General features: G+C 41.6%; 4 protein-coding genes across 6 annotated transcripts; 2 read left to right on the top strand and 2 right to left on the bottom strand.

Moving 5' to 3' along the window:
• Positions 1-47: 47 nt before the first annotated feature.
• LOC106391719 (embryonic protein DC-8-like) lies at positions 48-2719 on the top strand. 2 transcript variants are annotated; one of them, XM_022701569.2, is made up of 2 exons: positions 48-1883; positions 2148-2719. In XM_022701569.2, exons 1-2 carry the CDS (start codon positions 117-119, stop codon positions 2475-2477), a joined length of 2097 nt encoding a protein of 698 aa, XP_022557290.1. In that variant the 5' UTR covers positions 48-116; the 3' UTR covers positions 2478-2719. The 2 variants fall into 2 exon arrangements, with proteins under 2 accessions (XP_022557290.1, XP_013687874.1); XM_013832420.3 differs by having other exon boundaries at positions 51-1883; positions 2144-2719.
• A 183-nt stretch (positions 2720-2902) lies between these two features.
• LOC106391721 (DEAD-box ATP-dependent RNA helicase 37) lies at positions 2903-6236 on the bottom strand. 2 transcript variants are annotated; one of them, XM_013832421.3, is made up of 7 exons: positions 6078-6236; positions 4982-5798; positions 4813-4896; positions 4091-4333; positions 3824-3991; positions 3630-3743; positions 2903-3540 (listed from the first exon to the last, which is right to left on the bottom strand). In XM_013832421.3, exons 2-7 carry the CDS (start codon positions 5717-5719, stop codon positions 3049-3051), a joined length of 1839 nt encoding a protein of 612 aa, XP_013687875.1. In that variant the 5' UTR covers positions 5720-5798; positions 6078-6236; the 3' UTR covers positions 2903-3048. The 2 variants fall into 2 exon arrangements, with proteins under 2 accessions (XP_013687875.1, XP_048611194.1); XM_048755237.1 differs by having other exon boundaries at positions 5990-6108.
• A 7491-nt stretch (positions 6237-13727) lies between these two features.
• LOC106391722 (ferritin-4, chloroplastic) lies at positions 13728-15556 on the top strand. Its single transcript, XM_013832422.2, has 8 exons — positions 13728-14185; positions 14287-14370; positions 14441-14501; positions 14576-14663; positions 14839-14900; positions 14980-15045; positions 15157-15220; positions 15324-15556. The coding sequence occupies exons 1-8, from the start codon at positions 13878-13880 to the stop codon at positions 15359-15361; spliced, it is 771 nt and encodes a 256-aa protein (XP_013687876.1). The 5' UTR covers positions 13728-13877; the 3' UTR covers positions 15362-15556.
• Positions 15557-17023: 1467 nt separating this feature from the next.
• LOC106392403 lies at positions 17024-20988 on the bottom strand. The gene is made up of 2 exons (XM_048755235.1): positions 18995-20988; positions 17024-18192 (listed from the first exon to the last, which is right to left on the bottom strand). The coding sequence occupies exons 1-2, from the start codon at positions 19935-19937 to the stop codon at positions 17447-17449; spliced, it is 1689 nt and encodes a 562-aa protein (XP_048611192.1). The 5' UTR covers positions 19938-20988; the 3' UTR covers positions 17024-17446.
• Positions 20989-21041: the final 53 nt, after the last annotated feature.

The following is a 21041-nucleotide window of genomic DNA, read 5'->3' as shown; positions in this document are numbered from 1 at the left end:
TTTAGGTTTTAAGTGGTTCCTGTATTATAAAAGCAAGAAAGATAAAGCTCCATAAGAATCATTAGAGATTAAAAAAGAACAAAACAATCTAAATCATAAATCTTGTAGTAATTACAATGGCGTCAGAGCAAGCAAGAAGAGAGAACGTGGTGAAGGAAAGAGAAGTTCAAGTGGAGAAAGATAGAGTCCCGAAGATGACGAGTCATTTCGAGTCAATAGCCGAGAAAGGCAAAGACTCCGACACGCAGAGGCAGCAGGAGACGACGACACACTTTGTGTCGCTCTCGGACAAAGGGAACGAAGGAGAAGGGGAGACGAAGATGAAGATGACTAAGATGCCTCACACCGTTGGGAAGTTCGTTGTGCATAGTGGTGATAAGGAAGGAACGGGAAAGAAGGAGGAGGAGGAGCAAGAGAGGGCAACCCTAGAGGATATTCAAGGGTTTAGAGCCAATGCTCAGCAGAAGTCGATGGATACGGTACGAGCAGCGGAGGAGAGGTATAACAAGGCTAAGGAGGGTTTGAGCCGTGGCGGACAAGGAGGACAACAAGTGGAGGGAAGAGGAAGAGAGTGTGGTGTCCATGTTACTCACGGTGGGACTGAGAAAGGAGGAAGCGTGCAAGACACGGCAAGTGAGAAGACTCAGAGAGCTTCTGATTACGCGAGGGAGAAGGCAAGGGAAGCTGGACACGTGGGGGCTCAAAGAGGGCAAGAGGCTAAAGAACAAGCTGCAAGAGCCAAAGACTACACTATGGAGAAGGGAGGAGACGTGAAGGACACGGCAAGTGAGAAGACTCAGAGAGCTTCTGATTACGCGAGGGAGAAGGCAAGGGAAGCTGGACACATGGGGGCTCAAAAAGGGCAAGCTGGTAGAGCTAAAGATTACACTATGGAGAAGGGAGGAGACGTGAAGGACACGGCAAGTGAGGAGAGTCAGAGAGCTTCTGATTACGCGAGGGAGAAGGCAAGGGAAGCTGGACACATGGGGGCTCAAAAAGAGCAAGAGGCGAAGGAACAAGCTGCAAGAGCCAAAGATTACACTATGGAGAAAGCTGGTGAAGCCAAAGAGACTGCGGCTGAGAAGGCTCGGAGAGCTTCTCAATATGCAACTGAGAAAGCAAAAGAAACAGCAAACATGACAGCTGAACAAGCTGCAAGAGCCAAAGACATGGCTTTACAGAAAGCTGCTGAAGCTAAAGACACGGCGGCTGAGAAGGCTAAGTATGCAACTGAGAAAGGAAGAGAAACGGGCATCACGGCGGCTGAGCAGGCTGCAAGAGCCAAAGACTTGGCTTTACAGAAAGCTGTTGAAGCCAAGGACATTGCGGCTGAGAAAGCTGCAAGAGCCAAAGACTACACTCTTCAGAAAGCTGTTGAAGCTAAGGACATAGCGGCTGAGAAAGCTCAGAGAGCTTCTCAGTATGTAACCGAGAAAGGGAAGGAGACTGGGAACCTTACTGCTCAGAAAGGACAAGAAGCCAAAGAACAGACGGTTTCAGTGACGGCAAAAGCCAAAGACTATACAGTTCAGAAGGCTGGTGAAGCGGTGGAAATGAGCAAAGAAGCGGCTGAGTATGCAAAAGAGACGGTGGTGGAAGGAGGCAAAGGAGCTGCGCATTACACTGGAGTGGCGGCCGAGAAAGCTGGTACGGTTGGGTGGACAGCGGCGCATTTCACCACGGAGAAAGTGGTGCAAGGGACCAAAGCGGTCGCTGGTACTGTGGAAGGAGCGGTTGGTTACGCAGGGCATAAGGCGGCGGAAGTTGGTTCTAAGGCGGTGGACTTGACTAAGGAGAAAGCTGCAGTGGCTGCTGATACGGTGGTTGGGTACACAGCGAGGAAGAAAGAGGAAGCTCAACACAGAGACCAAGAGATGCACCAGGTACTTCCCACAACTTGAACTAGACCCATTATGAGTATCATTATGTTGTTACGTGTGGCTCAAGGAACTATGTTTTTTGGGTTTGTTTAGTATCATTATGTTGTTACTTGTGGCTCAAGAAACTTTGGTTTTTGGGTTTGTTTAGTAGTATCACAATTTTGTTTCGTGTGGCTCAAGGAACTTTGTTTTTTGGGTTTGTTTAGTATCATTATGTTGTTACGTGTGGCTCAAGCAACTTTGTTTTTTTGTTTTGTTTTGAGGGAGGTGAGGAAGAGAAGGGACGAGGTTATGTCACGGAACCAAGGGGAGGGTTTCAAGAGGAGTACAAAGGAGAAAGAGGGAGTACCGAGGAAGATGTCTTTGGGTATGGACCAAAAGGCTTCTCCGGAGCAGAGAGGAGAGACGTCAGGGAGGAGTACGGAAGAGGAAGAGAGAGTGAGGAAGATGTCTTCGGATATGGAGCACAAGGAGGAGTCTCCAGAGATGTCGGGGAGGAGGAGTTCTACGGAGGAGGAGGGAGAAGGAACGAGAGATATGCCCAAGAACAAGGGGCTGGAGCGGGTGGAGTGCTTGGGGCTATTGGCGAGACTATAGCTGAGATTGCAAAGACTACAACGAACATAGTTATTGGTGATCCTCCTGAGAGGACACATGAGCATGGAACTGCTGGTTATATGGGACAGGAACATGGACGTCGTTGATAAGTGAAAAAGGAGACATGTTTTGTTTTTTGTTGTTGTCTAAAAGGGTTTTTGTATGTAAATAACAAAAAGCTCTGTTTCTGTTATGTAATGGTTGGTGAACCAATACCATCTCCACTGGTCTTTTATCTACTCTTTGGATCTCTTAAGATAAAAGTGAACCTAGTACACACCAGCAGAACAAGAGCATCAATTAATTTCACCTTCAGACCATGTTTCAGATCCAAGAACATGATAAAAAAATTGGAGACAAAACTGTGAAACTGGACAGCTATGCTTTGGACACTCTTAAAAAAGCCTACAAAGATCAAAAGCACCTAAACAGCAACCTTAGTTATATATATATATATTCATCCATCTCATAAGTGTAAGGGGCAATACATACTCTCTCTTTGGGAATGTAGAAGACAAATAAATAGTCAAAAGTTTATAGACCAAAACAAAACAAAAAAACATTAAGCACTTCAGTCCCACGCACTTGGAGTTTCTCCACCATATCCACCACTTGGAGCTCCATATCCACCGCCATAGCCTCCTCCTCCTCCACCACCATAGTAACCACCACCACCTCCTCCTCTACTGTAAGAACCTTCCCTTCTAAAGTCACGGCCACCAAACCGACCACCAGACCGCTTGTTCTTACCACCACCAAAGGAGGAACGCGACGCATACCGCGAGAGCCACGCAGGGACTTCCTGGTTAGCTTCTTGCATCAGCTCAGAGAGAGATCTAGCCATCGAGGTGTTGCCGTCGTTGAAGAAGGCAGTCGCTAGTCCTGATTTGCCAGCGCGTCCTGTTCGTCCAATACGGTGGACGTAGTCGTCAATGTCGTTCGGTAGATCGAAGTTCACAACGTGAGCCACGTGGGGAATGTCGAGACCACGCGCTGCCACGTCTGTTGCGACCAGAATCGGCGTTCTCCCGCTCTTGAATGACTTCAGCGCCACTTCTCTTTCCTTCAAATGCATAAAACACACAACAAAGCTTAGTAAAGATTCTAGCCAATAGAAAATTGAAAATGAGGACCAAAGAGTTTATAACAAACCTGCTGTGATCTGTCACCGTGAATGGAGGTTGCTGGAAACCCATTGATGCACAGCCAATTTTCCAAAGAGTCGGCTCCCCTCTTTGTCTCCACAAAGACTAAGGTCAGGGCTTGCTGTAATTATGGAAGATAAAATAATCATCAGAAGTTTGATACCAGAGCAGCTGAAGAAAAGAGGAGCATCATTTTTTTACCTTGCCTTGGATGCCATTCTCTCTCTGAGCATGAAGCAGGTCCATGAGATGACTTCTCTTGTCAGAGTCAAGGACAAACTCAACCCTTTGGACAATTAAGTCAGTACTTGAACCTACTCTACCCACAGCCAAGAATATATAATTTGCTAAGAAGTCAGCTGCGAGTCTCTGCACAAGAAACAAATATGCAATTTTTTCAGATTTTCAAATGAATATGCAAAAGCAGAAACATTCAACCAACAAGAAGGTGAGACAAGTAAACCAAACCTGAATCTCTCTTGGAAAAGTAGCACTAAACAAAAGCGTCTGTCTAACACCACGCGGAGGCATGTCCATTTGTTCGACAATCTTCCTAATCTGTGGCTCAAAACCCATGTCCAGCATCCTATCGGCCTCATCAAGAGCTAAGAATCTAATCATCTGCATAGAGACTCTAGCTCTCTCGAGCAAATCATTTAGTCTACCAGGAGTCGCCACAAGAATATCGACTCCCCTCTCAAGTTCCCGTAGCTGCAAAAAACAACAAGACACAAGATCAACAAAACAGACCAAAACACACATCAATGAAAAATCTCCCAATACTTCTGCATGTCATATATTGATAAATTCTTTTCAAGCCAAAAACTTGCTAACTCCAAAACCAACACGGCTTACTTAACAAAAGGTGAGTAGCCTTAGACCATTACTCCATTTGTTTCTTTTAAAATAGAGTAACTCCTTAAGGAGTTTAGCTATAAATAGCCTATATTCCAATGGTGCTCTATTTGGATAAATAGAGTGATAAAAAAAAAAAAAATTATTCTATATATAGAGTAAACTCATTTTTCACTCTATTATAGAGTAAAAACAGAATGATAAAAACTATTTTAGAGTGAAATTAGAACCAGTGGAGATGCTCTTAAAATAAAACACACTTCCAAAACCCAAACAACAAGTCTAAGAGACAGCATATAAAACAGAAAAACAAAACTATTTACTTGTTAACATACCTGCTGGTTAATAGGTGTTCCTCCATAAGCAACAACAACCTTCACACCAGTTTGGTAAGAGAACTTTTTAGCTTCATCATGTATCTGCCAAACCACACAAAATGAGATATAAGAAACTGACTTTTCATCAAAGTGAATAGAGTCTTAACGTTTGAAGAGAACACCAAACCTGACTTGCTAACTCCCTCGTCGGCGATAGAATAACCGCAAGAGGGTAAACAGTCCTTGAGCCACGTGGTCTCTGCAACACATGCTGATCCTTCATGATCCCACTAATTATCGGAAAACAAAACGCAGCCGTCTTCCCAGACCCCGTCTGAGCACACGCCATCAAATCCCTCCCGGCAAGCAATATAGGGATCGCGTGCCTCTGCACGGGCGTCGGCTTCACGTACTTGCACCTCCTGATGTTCAGATTCAAAGCCTCCCCTAGATCAATCTCCGCGAACGTGTTGACAGAAGGAGGCACATTATCCCCACTAGTCTCAATCGGGATATCTTCGTAAGCATCAAAGTTAATCCCAGTGTTGTCCAGCTCAGTAAACGCAGGCTCAGGCTCAGCGTCAGCGTTCTCAAAGGGGTTGACTTCGCGCTCCCTACGGTCCCACCCTCCACTCCTGTTGTTCCAGCCACCGCCAGTTCCTCGTGGACGACCTGCATCAGCCCTGTAACCACCAGGAGGAGCCCAACGAGAGGCGGAAGGTGGACCGTTATAGCCAACACGATCATTAGCTGGAAGTGGAGGAACAGGGTCGGAAGATGGTTGCTTGTTCCTTAGATGTGGAGGAACATAAGCAGGTCGTGACGGTTTAGTAGACCCAGAGGCAGTGTTGTGAGAGTTTTGAGTAGTAGACCCAGAGGCAGTGTTGTTCTCTGAGTCAACCACGTCAGCCCATGATTCACTCATAATGTTTCAAACAAACCCAGCAAGCAAGCAAACAAAACAAAGTTCAAATCCTTCAAAGGTTGCTCCTTTATCAAAAATCCTGCAAAATCACGAGATGGGTTCAACAGATTAATAATAGCTAAGAAGAAACCATAATCGAATCCCTAAAAAGGAAGAGACTTTGTGAGAATAGAATAATCCAACGAGGACAAAGTATGAAAGGGGAATATGAACAAACACTAATGCCAAAGGAATCACGCTAACACAGAGAACAATTGCAAACCCTATAACCTCAGAAACTGGTCAAGAGAATCTAAGAACGAATAGGAGAAATCAAATCAAGGGTGGAGAAAAACCCTAAATTTCGATTTTGGGTTACCTTTTTGGATCGGAAGAGAGATACGTCTATGAGAGCAAGAGAGCGATAGAATCAATAAGGAGGAGAAAAGAGAGGTGGAGAGATATGAAAACCTTTTTTTTTTTTTTTTTTGTTCTTCCTTCCTTTTTAAGGATTGCGTGCCGTTTTTTCTTACTCCTCGTTTTTTTAAAGTAGCGTGTCGGTTTTGTGGTGTCGTATTAGATTGTATGTCGGCTACTTACTATTGACTTTAATTTTAAAAGACTTCTAACATTTGTTGAATTGGAAGAAAAAGTTTTTATAAAAACATGTGGACAACCAAAACATATGATACGATGTTATGTTTTTTACACGGTCGAAATTTTATTTAATCCAAATTTACGTAACTTATTTTTTTTTGTTTGTAGATGGTGCTGCATTGCGTGTCGGTTTTGTGGTGTCGTATTAGATTGTATGTCCGCTACTTACTAAACTTTAGTCAATTAAAAAATATTATAAAAATGGCTTTGGGTATTTTAGAAGATCTTAACTGATTTTTTTTTTTTTTAAATGTCTCAACTCAATAAAGAGAAAGTATCAAGAAATACAAGGGATAAGTAAAGAAGACAAAAACCAAAACAAGATAACAACTCAAACCAATATAAAATCTTAAGGGAAAGATTTATCAGATGTTGGTGTGTGCCTCATCTTAAATCCAGTTATGAAGCCAAGCCGGACCGCCCAGTGCTAAATATGACTGGAACCTGCCATCTCGTAGTACACTCCTTGCTATATCTCTCACTATGGAACTGGATCTCTCAGATTCTTGTTCAAAACTTGTCGTTCTAAACCTCGTTTTCAAAACCATAATTTGCTCGAGTGATGATCTATATCGCGGCCAAGCTGCTACATTTGCAAGAGCTGCGAATGCCTCTTTATTATCAATGGCAAAGATCACCTCGTGATGCCCCAGATCGATTTGACTTTTCATGGACCAAACAATGCAGCGCAGCTCTGCCGTTAGCCTATTCGGAACACCTGTGAAAGCATCTCTAGCATGGTGTAGTACTGTACCTTCGTGATCTCTAGTTATCCATGCTCCGCCATACAGAGACGATGAGTTTCTCCAGTTCGCATTGACATTGCATTTGACAAAGCCAGTCCTTGGAGGGGACCAACGAGGTGCAATAACCAAAGCCGGAGAAAGGGAGGATAGAGTCGTAGCAGAGTTGTTTACCTCCGTCCAAATTGTAGCTTCCTCAACAGCTTGATGAGTTAGAACCTCCACAGAAATTTGAGTCCCAGCATAGATGATGGAGTTGCGATTTTTCCAAATTGCCCATAGCAACCAAGGAATAGCTCTCCGATTGGTCTCTGATATTGTTACATCAGACATCATCTCCAAGGCCAGCTTTATGATTTGACAAAGACTTCGTATGGATGAGGGATCAGGCGGAAAATTAACTGATTGAAGAATCTCGAGCGCCGGCAGACATTGGAAAAGAATATGATTTATGGACTCAGTGTTACTATTGCATAGTGTGCAAACTGTATCCAAAATGATACCTCTCTTTCTCAGTCTGTCTGCAACAGCCAAAGCGCCTGAAACAGCTCTCCACAGGAACGTTCTAATCTTGGGAAGCGTTTTGATTTTCCAGACTTTCTTTTTCACTTCAATGATCTCCTGCTCCATAACAGGCCGAGAGTTTCCAACATTTTGAAAGTTGTTTACTGCCAACCAATATCCACTTTTAACCGAGTATGCACCATGATCTGTGAGGGACCAAATCTTCATATCCTCAACTCTCCCCGGTTGGATCTTGACAATCCTTGCAACTTCATTAACTGGAAAGAGCTCGTTCAAAATATTAATGTCCCATTCACCATTTGGATTGATCAAAGAACTAACCCTTTGATTCACATCAATGTTGATCTCCTTGTTAACTGGTTGCCTTGGACATGAATCCATAATCCATTTTTCTGACCAGATCCGCATAGATGCACCATTACCAATCGATTGTATCAACCCCTTTTTGAGAAGATCTCTACCATATAGTATACTCCTCCAGGCATAAGATGGCCGATAGCCTTTCCCACATTCTAAGAAGTCAGACGATGAGTAGTACCTCCCCTTATACACCTGCGCCAAAAGGCTATCGGGATTGTTGAAAAGGCGCCAAGCTTGTTTGGCAAGTAAAGCCTGGTAAAAGAGCTCAATGTCTTTAAAACCGAGACCACCATTCTCCTTTGACAAGCACATTTTCTCCCATGCGATCCAATGGATTTTCCGTTTGTCATTACATGCATCCCACCAGTAACTTGACATGGCGCTCATAATTTTCCGGCAATGATGTTTTGTAAGACGGAAACATGACATGGCGTAAACTGGCAACGCCATGGCAATAGATTTTAAAAGAACTTCTTTCCCGCCATGAGAGAGCTTCTTAGCAAACCAGCCATTGATTCTTTTGTTAAGTTTCTCACCAATAAAAGCTAGGAATTTCTGTTTGGAGCCACTAAAACACTCTGGGAGGCCCAGATATTTACCATCCCCTCCTTCATTCTCAATCCCACACAGCTCAGCTATAACTCTTCTTGTTACCGCATCTATATCAGCCCCAAAGGTGATCGCAGACTTCTGAAAATTGATGACTTGTCCTGAAGAATCACCATACAACTTGAGACAATGTAGAAAGTTTGCGATCTCAGGAAGAAATGCTCTACACAAGAATAAGCTGTCGTCAGCGAAAAGTAGATGTTGCACTGCAGGACACTTCTTTGATAATTTCATCCCTTGTAAGTCTCCTCTGATCTCCGCTCTGTGCATGACATGTACCAGAGCCTCGATACACAAAATGAACAGGAAAGGTGAGAGAGGATCTCCTTGACGTATTCCCCGTTCTGGTTTGATATGACCATGAGTTTGTCCGTTCAGGAGAACCGTGTAAGAGACTGAGCGGATACACTTCATGATCCACTGTATCCATGTGTCGCTGAAACCCATTTTACCGAAGAAAACCTCCAGGAAATCCCATTCAACCCTGTCGTAGGCTTTAGACATGTCGGTTTTAATTGCAATATACTCCTCCTTGCAGTTAGGATTAGTACGCAGTCCATGAATCATCTCGTGAGCTAGTAAGAGATTATCAGAAATCAACCTGCCAGCAACGAAAGCTCCTTGGGTCGGGGACACCAGATGTGGTAGAATTGTCTTGAGACGAGCACAAAGGATGTTGGAGATCATTTTGTAGACCACCGAGCACAAGCTTATAGGTCTCAGGTATGTCATAAGGTTCGGGTTTGGCTTTTTTGGGAGCAGGCAAATTTGTGTGAAGTTCCAATCCGGAGCAAGATCACCTCCCGCAAAAAATTCCTTGACCTCTTTTATTATTTGCGGTCCAGTGATGTTCCAATAATTTTGGAAAAATTTACCGGTCATTCCATCAGCACCTGGCGAGCTATCTCCTTTGACTGCTTTAACCGCTTTTTTAATTTCTCCTGTCGTGACTGGACCCGTGAGAGTTTGGTTCATACGTTCAGAAACTTTCGCTTCAAAACCCTCTAGTAACTCCTCTGTACTCCTCGGGTTGGATGATTTGAAAAGGTTCGTGAAATAGTTCACCGCAATGTCACCCTTTCTTTCCTCATCGAAATGCTCATTCCCATCCGTGTCCATAAGAGAGGATACTCTGTTTTTCATCTTTCTCGATTGAGCCCACCCATGGAAGACCTTAGTGTTCTTGTCTCCTGCTTTGAGCCATGTGTTCTTGCTTTTCTCCTTCCAATAGGTTTCCTCCTCTTTATATGCTTTTTCCAGCTCTATCTTCCACGACATCACCAGTCCATTGTCTGGAAATTGTTTGGCCTCCTCATGTTCAATGGCTCTCCTGAGTTCATGAATGCGCTTCTTGGAGTTGCAAGTAGCGTTTCTCTTCCATCGAGATAAGGCTTTGCGGCATGATTTGATACGTTCCGAGACCTTCCCAGCCACTCCTGAGACATTTCTATCCCATCCTTTCCTGATGATTTCCATAACTTCCGGTTTAGCACACCATCTTGTATCAAAACAGAACCGCCCAGTGCGTCCTTGAATGCTTTTTGCCAAACTCGTGATGATAGGTCGATGATCTGATCCTAACTTTTCCAGATATGTTGAATGAGTTCTTGGGAAGAGTCTGAACCATTCGGCATTTCCAAATGCCCTGTCAAGCCGGCATTGAACCCAAAAATTTTCTTTTACACCACTCGTCATGATTTCTCTGGTACCGGCCCACGATAGCCTATTTCCAGAGCTAGGTATCTCTTTAATCCGGCAGTCTCTAACCATGGAACGGAAAGGATAGAAAGAACTTTCCTGCCATGCAGGTCCACCCAGCTTCTCTTCATTATTCATAATCTCGTTGAAATCTCCAACAAGAAACCAGCCACCATTTCTCTGTACTCCAATATCAGCCAGTCTGTTCCAAACCTCTTGTCTTCGCTGACGGACAGGATCTCCGTAAACAAAATACATATAAAAGGCTAAGGACCCAATCTTCACCTTCGCATCAATGATCCGGTTCGATGAAGATAATATCTCAACTTCATAACTATTCTTCCAAAACAACGCCAAACCACCACTAAGTCCCAATGGATCCACCATAAAGCAATGGTCATAACCCAAGGAACTTTGAAAACTTGACACGTGACTACTAGAGTTTTTAGTCTCTAGGAGAAACAAGAAGTCCGGGAAATGCTCACGACACATTTCCTCAAGGCGTCGAACTGTCAGGTTGCTCCTCAAACCCCGACAGTTCCAACTGAGCGTCGTCATTGAGAACTGGATGGTTTCTGGTGAACCATCAAACCGTTTGAGTTTTTGGAAATTTTAGAAGAAACCTCGCCTTCCTCTTTGAGTTACTCTCGCTGTCCTTCTCTTCATTACCCGTATTATCCATCCTCTCCGATTGACGCTTAGCACTCTGAGAGTTTTTTTTTCTAGTCCACGTTGATTGCCTCTTCCTTGTAGAACCGGCCTTTGATTTTGATGACGAAGTCTCACCATAACCTATAGCAAAGCTCTTATTGTGAGGAACTGGATTGAAGTCTCCCGAGTCCTCATCAACTGTTCCTTGTATGACATTTAGGTTGTGCTGATCAACACCCCTCTTTACCGGTTCCGAGCTCTCCTCTCCTTTTCTTAGCTGCAAAGGGGCTAGCTTTGGGCTTATTTGGGTTTGTGAACCGACCATCTGAAATTCCTTATCAGTCACAAGATGATCCATCAACCCGACAGACTCATTCATTGCTACTCTCTCATTTTGACTAGAATCTCTTTGGTAATAGACGTCTCCTTTGTCTGTGTTTAGAGCCGTCGAGACGTTGGGGGGATTTTCAAGTCGCAGGTACGAGCGTTGAGCAGATGGGTTTCTCTCCAGGTCAGCCAGAGCTTGCTTCATCCGGAATTCACGTATCCTCCTCTCCTCTGGATCAGTACAGTTCATGTACAACTGCATCTGTTCAAAAACCTTGGGGGCAAAAATGTTTAACGGAGCTCTGAAACCTGGTGGGACCGTTGGTGCGAGCATCGGCATGATCGTTTCTACCACATTCTTGCAGTGTTGACGATGAACAATTGGGACCACTTCCTCAGGGTGCCGTTCTGAGCTTTGACCTCCTCTGTTACGTGCACTCTTGAGAAGAGGACATTTCTGTTTCTCATGCGAGAGTCGCATACACTGGAAACACTTCTTACGCACTCTTTCATACTCAATATCTACCATTGCAGAGAGGCCCTTTGGTAAATTAACTGATTTGGTATCCCTTAATGGATTCTGAAGGTCAACAATCACCAAACCTCTGACATATTCCAGTAGATGTGGCTTATCTGGATCATATTCAATGGTCTTTACGTGCCCCACCGCATCAGCTATCGCATCCATTGTCTTCAAAGAAAAATAGTTAACTGGTATCTTGTGGATTTGAATCCAGATCGGCGCTGTTTGGAGGAATTTTGGAGGTGGAAACTCCTGCCATCTATCCATTACCATTCCCCAGTCATCGAAAGTCCAGAAACCATGCTTCATGACCGTTTGTAGATCTGTTTCTAGTTCAAAGATGAACTGAGAACTCTCCTTCGATAGAGAAATACCCTTAACCCTTTCATAGATCTTCCATATTCTTGGCATAGTTTTTAGCATTCGAGCCATGTTCTGACATTCCGGATTGAGTAGCCTACCGATCAGACTTCTAGCACTCCGTATCACCGTGTTGACATCATCATCTTCTTTCAAGTCCACCGGTTTGTCTTCTTCTAAAGACATCTTCTGCATAACCTGAGCTAGGTTAATATCCATCGGAAGCAAGAACAAGGATTTTCCTGTGAAAAGTTTCTTGTTCTTTATGCACTGTAATGTTTGTGAAGAGGTTAAATTCACGAAGAATCCTAGATAAACACTGAAATGGTTTGAAGATTTAAGTAAATCTTCCTTATTTTCCGAGTATTTTGAAAAATCTTTTCCGAAGATTTGGAAAAATTCCAAATTAATCCATTGGGCGGCAAGAAAATATTCCTTCCGGATGTTATCTCCATTCTGATTGGTTGACAGAGGGCCAATCACTAGCGGAGTATCTTGAGAATCGAGAGAAAAAAATTGCCATAAAATCGCCATATTCTAAAGGTGAATCATAATACACGCCTTTGTGAGAGGAAAAATAATAATATTATTAATTGTTGTTAGTGTTTGTGGCATAATAAATTGTATTATGTTACCAATTATAAATATAAATAACAAATATTAATATGTCGTTCGTCTTTTAACTTTTTTTTCTTCGGTAGCATGAATTAACAAATATTATATTATAATTAGTACTTATTTCATATAAATTTGAAAGAAAAAATAATATTTTTTTAAAAAAATTTTACTGTGTAGGAATCTCACCGAGAAAAATGATTTTACTATGTTTTTTCTAATAAAAATATTTTATATTTTAGTTAGTGAAGGTTTAAACTTAAAAGTACCGGTTAATATCCAACACGAAACTAGCTAGTTAAATCCCAATGGAAGTACACAATTATATTCCATTGTAAGACGAATAAAGTTTTGAGAAATTTCTTTAAATACGCTAAGTTGGATACAACTAATCAAAAAAAAATACAATTTATCGAAAAATATTATAATATTTGGGTTTTAAAGGGTGAGGTTAAGTTTATAAATATTTATAAATTTTTTTAAAAACATTTATAAATGATTTATGAGAGTTAATTTTGTTTTATTTTCATAATAAACATAAGTTATTTATTAAAATGATAATCATTTAAATGTAAATTGGAAAAGTAATATCAAGGTAAAGTTAGAATTTCCTCTAAAATTTTAATCTATTGTATATATGAAAACATGCATGTGACCTCTTTCAAAATTGATTTATATGTTACTACTATATCATACATTAGTTTTTTTAATTTTTTAAATATCCATGACATCTATATTATTATATGCAAAGTAATTTTTCACATTTTAGTTCTGATGTTAAATGTTAAAGTGATTAATATTGTTTATAAATAGTCATGGAAAACATAGTAGGTCAATTAGGTAACGAAACATGTGAAAGTACTTAATTCACATAAAAGAAAAAAAAAAATATGCGTCAATATTAAATAAAAAAAAAAACAAATAGGGCCATGATATTCATCTATTCACGGGAATACGGATGATAAAGTAACCACAAGCTCTCCACGCGCATGTATCAATCGTGTCCATCCACGTGTCAACCATCCACAGCCTCATCATCATCACTCGCGGTCTTCTTCATCAAGATCATCCTTGTCCAGTTTTTCTGGCGAAAGCATCTCAACAGTGAAAAATGCTTCTCAAGACGGTTTCTTCGTCTTCCGCTGCTCTCTCGCTCGTGAGTCTCCATGGCGGAGTCAAGGACGTTTCTCCTCTGCTATCCTCCACGAACCTTCGAGTTTCTTCTGGAAAATCTGAAAATCTCTCCGTCTCTGTTCGCGCAACTAAAGACTCAACCACCGACGAGCTAAGCGGCGTCGTTTTCCAGCCGTTTGAGGAGGTTAAGAAGGAGCTCGATCTCGTCCCAACCAGCGCTCACGTCTCGCTCGCTCGTCAAAAGTACTCAGACGAGTGCGAATCCGCGATTAACGAGCAGATCAAGTAAGTTTTCGAATCTCAGCTCGTGTGGATTAGTTACAAGATTTAGTACTTGGAGAATCTGCTGCTGACGGTTTATCCATCGTGTGGTTGTTGTATTGTAGTGTGGAGTACAATCTCTCGTATGTGTATCACGCCATGTATGCTTACTTGGATAGAGATAACGTCGCGCTCAAAGGTCTTGCCAAGTGAGTCTACAATCTTTAGTATGTGTATCACGCCATGTATGCTTGCTCCGATAGGCATTTTTGGTTTCAGGTTCTTTAAGGAATCGAGTGTGGAAGAAAGAGAGCATGCTGAGAAGTTGATGGAGTATCAGGTCCTTTGGAGAAAGTTATTTAGCTTTTTTAGTATTGGAGTTGAGTAGGTTCTAACATGTTTCTTCGATTGTAGAACAAACGTGGTGGGAAGGTTAAGTTACAGTTCATTGTAGCGCCTCTCTCGGAGTTTGAACACGTTGATAAAGGAGATGCTCTCTATGGTAAGCTCAGACGTTGCTATTTCTCACTTTGAAAGAACTTCTCATTTATGATTCATAAAAGTTTGGAGAGATAAGAAGCTTTTAAAGATCATGAAAATGTTCCTCTCTTAGGGAGACTGGTGATGTCTCAATGTTTCTAAAATTGTACCTAAAGCTCTCTTATATGTTGTTGCAGGGATGGAGCTGGCTCTGTCACTGGAGAAACTGGTTAATGAGAAGCTCTTAAACCTCCACAATGTAAAAACCACATCTCTTATTTTTATCACATCTTAAAATCCTGTTTGACTGAGATCTTGTAATGATTTGTGTTCAACAGGTTGCTTCCAAGAACGGAGATGTTCACTTGGCTGATTTTATTGAGAGCGAGTTTCTGACCGAGCAGGTAAAACGATTTAGTGTTCTATGTTAGTGGCAAAGATTATGCTTTGGTTTCTAAGCTGTCAAAGAGAATCTTATATGAGCTTTCGGGAAAACAAAATAAACATTTCTTCAGGTGGAGGCAATCAAGAAAATTTCAGAGTATGTAGCTCAACTAAGAAGAGTTGGCAAAGGACACGGTACATGAACATTTTTATATACATCATTTGATTCATCCTGCTCTCCGTGCTTCGATTCGGTTCTAATTTATTTCTTTTGAATGTTTGTGGGTGTGGTCTTCAGGGACATGGCATTTCAATCAAATGCTTCTGGAACAGTAAAAGCTGCTTCAAGGGAATTAAGGTCTCGCGTACTCTCGTGGGGTTTACTCTATGAAGCTCTCTAGCAATGTATCAACTAGTTTGTGCGTTAGTTTCTGAAGGTTTTGTGATGTAGACTTTTTTTATTTTGATTTTGCATGACCCGAAGAGATATGACTTTGAAAGTCAGTGGTATGAATGAGTTCTTCGAGCGCACTATGGTGACTGATGCTACGTTTTGAAAGCTTGCTTCCAAGACCGGTTCAATCTGAAAATGAAATTGAAGTTTTGGTTTAATCCCAAACTGATCATCAAACAAAAGCAAAAAAGGTCCATCCAAACTTTACAATATGGGCCGTCACATATTTGGTAAAATTTAAGATTTTTAAACTTTCCGAGTCTACTAACCGATCAAGATCTTAGAGAGTTTAGCTTATTTGTAAAGTCATTTTCTTGTCAGCATTTGTAAAGTCCATATAAATGTACTTTTTCTCTAATCAAAAATTTATAATTTTAACAGCCTTGAAACTTTCTTCACATCAAACTTTTATTATTTCACTTCTTATGTTAGCTTTTTTGAAAAAAAACAAAACGAGTGGCATGTTGTGACTTTGGAGGTCTTGATTCACGGGCAAGGTTCAATCTCTGCTGGCGCCAAGGGGCAGTATCTTGAGAGATGAGAGAGCATGTTACAACTGGAGTAGTGGTACTTCAGGTCCTCATACTCCAGTGAAATTGGGATCTCCTCTCCTGAAGAGAAATCGATAAAAAGTCTCCTTTGTAAGGGGTTTTAACCCATCAAGAAGGATTCACATTCTAGCGGAAGTCTTAGTGATCTTGTAGTCCTCAAGGGTCCCTAGGTCATGGCCAATGTTGTAGATCATATTTTGGTGCCAGTAATAGAGGGGGAGGCCATGTAGGTGTATCCAAAAGGGGATCTGAGAGGGAAAGGTCGGGGAGATAACAGGTTCCCACCTCTGGAGAATAACTATCCAATGGTTGTAGTGGTAGGGTCTTTGTGCTAGGACCTTCAGGAGATCTTCCTCGAGCTCGAATCTGAACTGGAAGCAGTGAAGACCCAAGTCAGATCCCGAGACCCCTCCCTTGAGAGAACATTTGCGGGGAAGTGCAGAGAAGAGGGCTCCAATGGGTTGTTCTTTTGGTTTCACAACTCTCCCAATAGCAGTGAGAGCATTTTCTTTGATCAGTGTAGAAGTGTCGAACTCGGGGGCTCTGATACGCTTGCGTTAAGCGTGGTCTGAGGGCATGATGTTCTTTCGTTTTTCAGCAGCAGTAAACTGACGGGGAGCCATTAGGAATCAAGTGGATAGCGTGTGGGGGGTAGCGACATGGGGTCTGGAGTAAGTAGCAACGAGGACGTAAAGGAGGGCGCACAAGAGGACGCACTTAGAAGAGTACAAGTCGACTCTACACTCAGCTGCAGTGGTTCTAAGAGGGGGTGACGAGGACCATAAGGGGTCCTGAGCTCTCTACAGATTCGGGAGCAGGAGGGGGCGAAGGTTGTGAGAGGCCCTCTGCCGGTGATGGAGAAGGATACCCGCAAAAGTGGAGAGGCAAGAGGGCAACAGAGCTGGATAATGCTATAAGGAGTAATAATTTGAAAAGGTCCGGGAAAAAAAAACAGAGGACTTATCCAAAAAAGGTAAGTCAACTATAGAAACAGCTGAAAAGGTTAAGGACCGTTCTCGAGAAGAGTGTCTGGGAGCGTTTCAAAACAAGCATATATATTCTCTATCTTACATAACCTTTTGTATTGTTCTATACATAATGCAGTATGATGTAGAAATAAAGTACCTTAATCAATATACATAATGGCCATAGTTATAAGTGATTTATACATAATTTTTTTAACAATACATAATTTTTTTTCTGGTTTACAAAAAAAAACAATACATAATTTTTTTTATTTGTGGATATTATATTATATCTATAATTTTATATTTTTGCTGTTGAAAATAATATTTTATATTTTTAAAACAATAAATTAGTCATAAATTTTATTCTCATGCAATGATTTTTTTTGATAATATATTCTCATGCAATGATTCAAAGTAAATAGCATCAATTGTCAACTAAGTTCGTCTCTTACTTCATTTGGCCAAAGTATCTGCCTGCGATGGTGATGAGCATATTAGCCATGATGATAACTTGTTCATCTTCAACCTCTAACGCACGAAGACTCGCACACTTCCTCAGAAAAGCCCTGAGACAAGCGCAAGTATCACCATCCAAAGGAGTCTCCACCGATGCACATAACGCTACCACCCATTTGCAGTCACTCCTCTCTAACCGGCTCTCCTTCTCAACCAAAACTATACGTTTTTTCAACCTTGATACTTGCGTCACCGAGTCCATTCCTTGTATGTCTGAAACCAACCCACCAAATGACTCATCTGGAACAGTGTGGAGACGCTTGTTGAATATCTCCATGAGCACATCTTCTATGGACTGATTTGATGGCATGGTCTCATCAAGTACCGAGCGAAGGTGTGAGAAGTCAGAAAGCAATGAGTCTTCCCATTCCTTGAGAGGTAATAAGTGCTCTGGACACTTGGGGATTTCAGGTATCTGTGGCATGTAAACACTTTGCTCTTTGGTTATGTACTTGCTTTCATCTATCTTGGCTACTTTTACATTTGGAACACGCTTAGCCTCCCACCTGACTCGTCTCAAGTATTCAAAGCCATCTTCTGGTGGTCCAGATTCAAAATCAGGTTCTCCATCAACCGCAAACGCAGGTTTCAAAATGCTATTGTAATCGTCATTCTCTTCACTGTACTCCTCTTCTCCTACTTCTTCAAGAGTTAAATCATCTATAACTTCTTTGGTGCCTAAATTTTCTCAAGGAGAAGCAAATTAAGAAGTCAACTTTTGAGTTTCATTGTAAAGGAAGAATTAGCTTTGGAAAGTTTTGATTTTTATTGAATATGTATGAACATATGTACACTTATAGCCAAAGAGTTATGGTCACTTTGAGTCAAAGAATCTCACTATATGCCCCTATTACAATCTGAACCAACGAATCTATATACAGAAAGAATGACCGAGGTATACACACGGTTTATATTGTGTCTAAGAAAAGCGAAAACTGGTGACCAAAGGGACAGAACTGTTCAGGTGACGGCTCAATGTACAAAGATATTCACACGGTTTCGTCTTGGTACAGCCGATACAGGACCTGTAGAAAAGAAATCAAAAAGGCCCCTATCAAAACCGACATGTTTCTGGAAAAGGATGAGAAAATGAAGAACATATCAGGAAACAAGATAACAGCCATCAAAACGGCTAGAGAGGATGAAACACATTGAAGTGGTTTAAACAGAGATACTTAGGAATAACTACTGCTCAAAGATTACTCACTGACACTAAACCTGACGTCACTGGATTTGTCTTTGATGACCCATTTGAAAAAAGAAAACTCATTTGGCTATAGGCAGAGAGAGAGGGAGACACACACACATACGCAAAATGCATCAAGATATAGCTTAAGGTGATATACGTTAGCTAATAATCTAAAACTGGAGTGACATATTTTTCTTAGACCTAACGTTTATCTCAACATGTTCAACCAAGAACAGGCAATAACACACACAACGTAGCAGATAAGATAAAATAAAAACAACCCGAGAATACCTATGCCGCTCTCCCTCATGTTAGACTTTGAATTCTTCTGATTCTTCAAGCTAACTACTAGACCTTCGTACTCATTCACCAGGTCAGGCAGCAGCCTGGCGTACACGTCACACCATAGTTTCTTCTGATTCCCCATGTTAGCATACCTCATCGACTTCATCTGGCTTAAAGAGTACATTATCCTCAACTCATTCCCTTCAACATCCTTTGAAGCATTTCCCTTCTCACCAACAATGTGTTTCCCTCCGTTTTTCTTATGCTTAGGATGGTCTTTAGCCTTCTTGGAGAAAGGAACAACGTTGAGCAACGCAGTGTCATCAACCACATCGATCTTCACCGATCTCCCAACGAAAGCGTTGTCCTTGACTCTCACTCTCTCCACCTTCTGATGCTGGTGGTTCCCGTTCTTTTCGATGATACGGACATCAGAAGCCATTGCAAGCGTGTCCACGTCAGCCTGAACATCGGAATCTTCTTGTCCCTTCTTCTCAGAGATACAAACAACGGACCCATCAGCCTCAACAGCTTCCTCCATCTTGTGCACATCATTTCCAACTTGATCGGCTTCTGCAGACGTTTCTTTGACCCGTTGCCGCTCCTCAAGGATCCCATCTTCTTCAAGAAGCGCAGAGGTGGTTTCAGGAACAGAGAAGACTCCATGACAATCCACGTCCATAGACTCGCGTTCTTTGGAGAAAGATGCTTCAGCAGATTCCGAACGGATGGTTTCTTCATCTTTCTCAAGAACAGAAGCCAAAGGAGGAGACTTTACTTCCTTCTCTGAGCTCATCATCTCGCGAACAGAGTCCTCCTTCTCTAGTGGCGGCAAAGAAACGGCCTTTAGCGACTCTTGTGAAAACCCATCTCGAAAAATCGAAGCTTTCTCAGAGGAGGTTAGTGGGTTCTGAGCAAGACATTCGTCGGAATCAGATCTCGTCGTCATCACGGGGAGAGAGAAAGAGAGAAACAGATGAGCGCAAAACCCTTTAATGAAGAAGATGAATAGCTGAAAAGGAAACAAGAGCCTTCTTCTCGAATCAGTTAAATAGAGCTGGAACCATCATCAACCGGTTTTATGATTAGCTTACCGGTAACGATTTTTTTTTAATAAAGGGGGGTATTATAGTAAAACGATAGGAAACAGCTCGGAGTCTACAAAAGCCTTGTTCTCGAATCTACTCTATCGGTCGGGGATATCCGTTCGGGTTCGGATCAGAAATTTTGGATGATCAGATATTTCGGTATAGAAGTATAAAATCTGGTTGGGTATTTCTACACTTCTGATCGGATTCAAATATTTTTAGTTCGGGTTTGAGTATTTTGGATATAACCGAAAAAATCAAAGCATTTGATAAATTTAAACCACATAATTCTTGTAAAAAAAAATTTCTTCATTTGATTTCGTTATGTAACATGATCGATAGTAACAAGAGAAGCTTCATAGATGGAAACTATCCCTTCGTATGAAGAACAACAAGATGGTTCGAGGTGGCTCCGGTTGTTACAGGGACGTTATGATGGTTATCATTGATGACGGCAACAATTAATGTCTCTGAGAAACCTTACATAGATTGTGAAAAGAACAATATTAAAAAAAAAAAGATCTTGTAGAGAGAAGACAAGAGATAAGAGATGGAGATGGTGCTTTAATCTCTTACGTTTAAGAAAAATATACATATTCATGTATATATATATATATATATATATATGTGCACACGTTTAGGTTAGGAAAAATAGCGATTTGGTATTGATTTTATATAATATTAATTAAACCAAAATCGGCTAAGATATTGATGAAAGATGTAGATTTGGATTAAAGTATACATATGTTTGGATGACTTCGGGTTTCAGATATATCCGATCGGGTTCGAGTACCCAAACTTATTTAATACAAAACCCGTTCGGAGATTTTGCTACTTCGGTTCGGATTCAGGTTCGGGTTTTTCAAGTCTGTTCGGATATCGGATAAAATGCCCGGCCCTACTCGAATCAATTAAAAGTTAAAATTGCGGAAGCCAATAACCGGTTTTATGATTGCTTATCGGTA

Source organism: Brassica napus, chromosome C4 (assembly GCF_020379485.1).
Source record: "Brassica napus cultivar Da-Ae chromosome C4, Da-Ae, whole genome shotgun sequence".
NCBI lineage: Eukaryota > Viridiplantae > Streptophyta > Magnoliopsida > Brassicales > Brassicaceae > Brassica > Brassica napus.
Note: the sequence above shows the minus strand (reverse complement) of the source record. Positions and strands in the feature narration are given on the sequence as shown.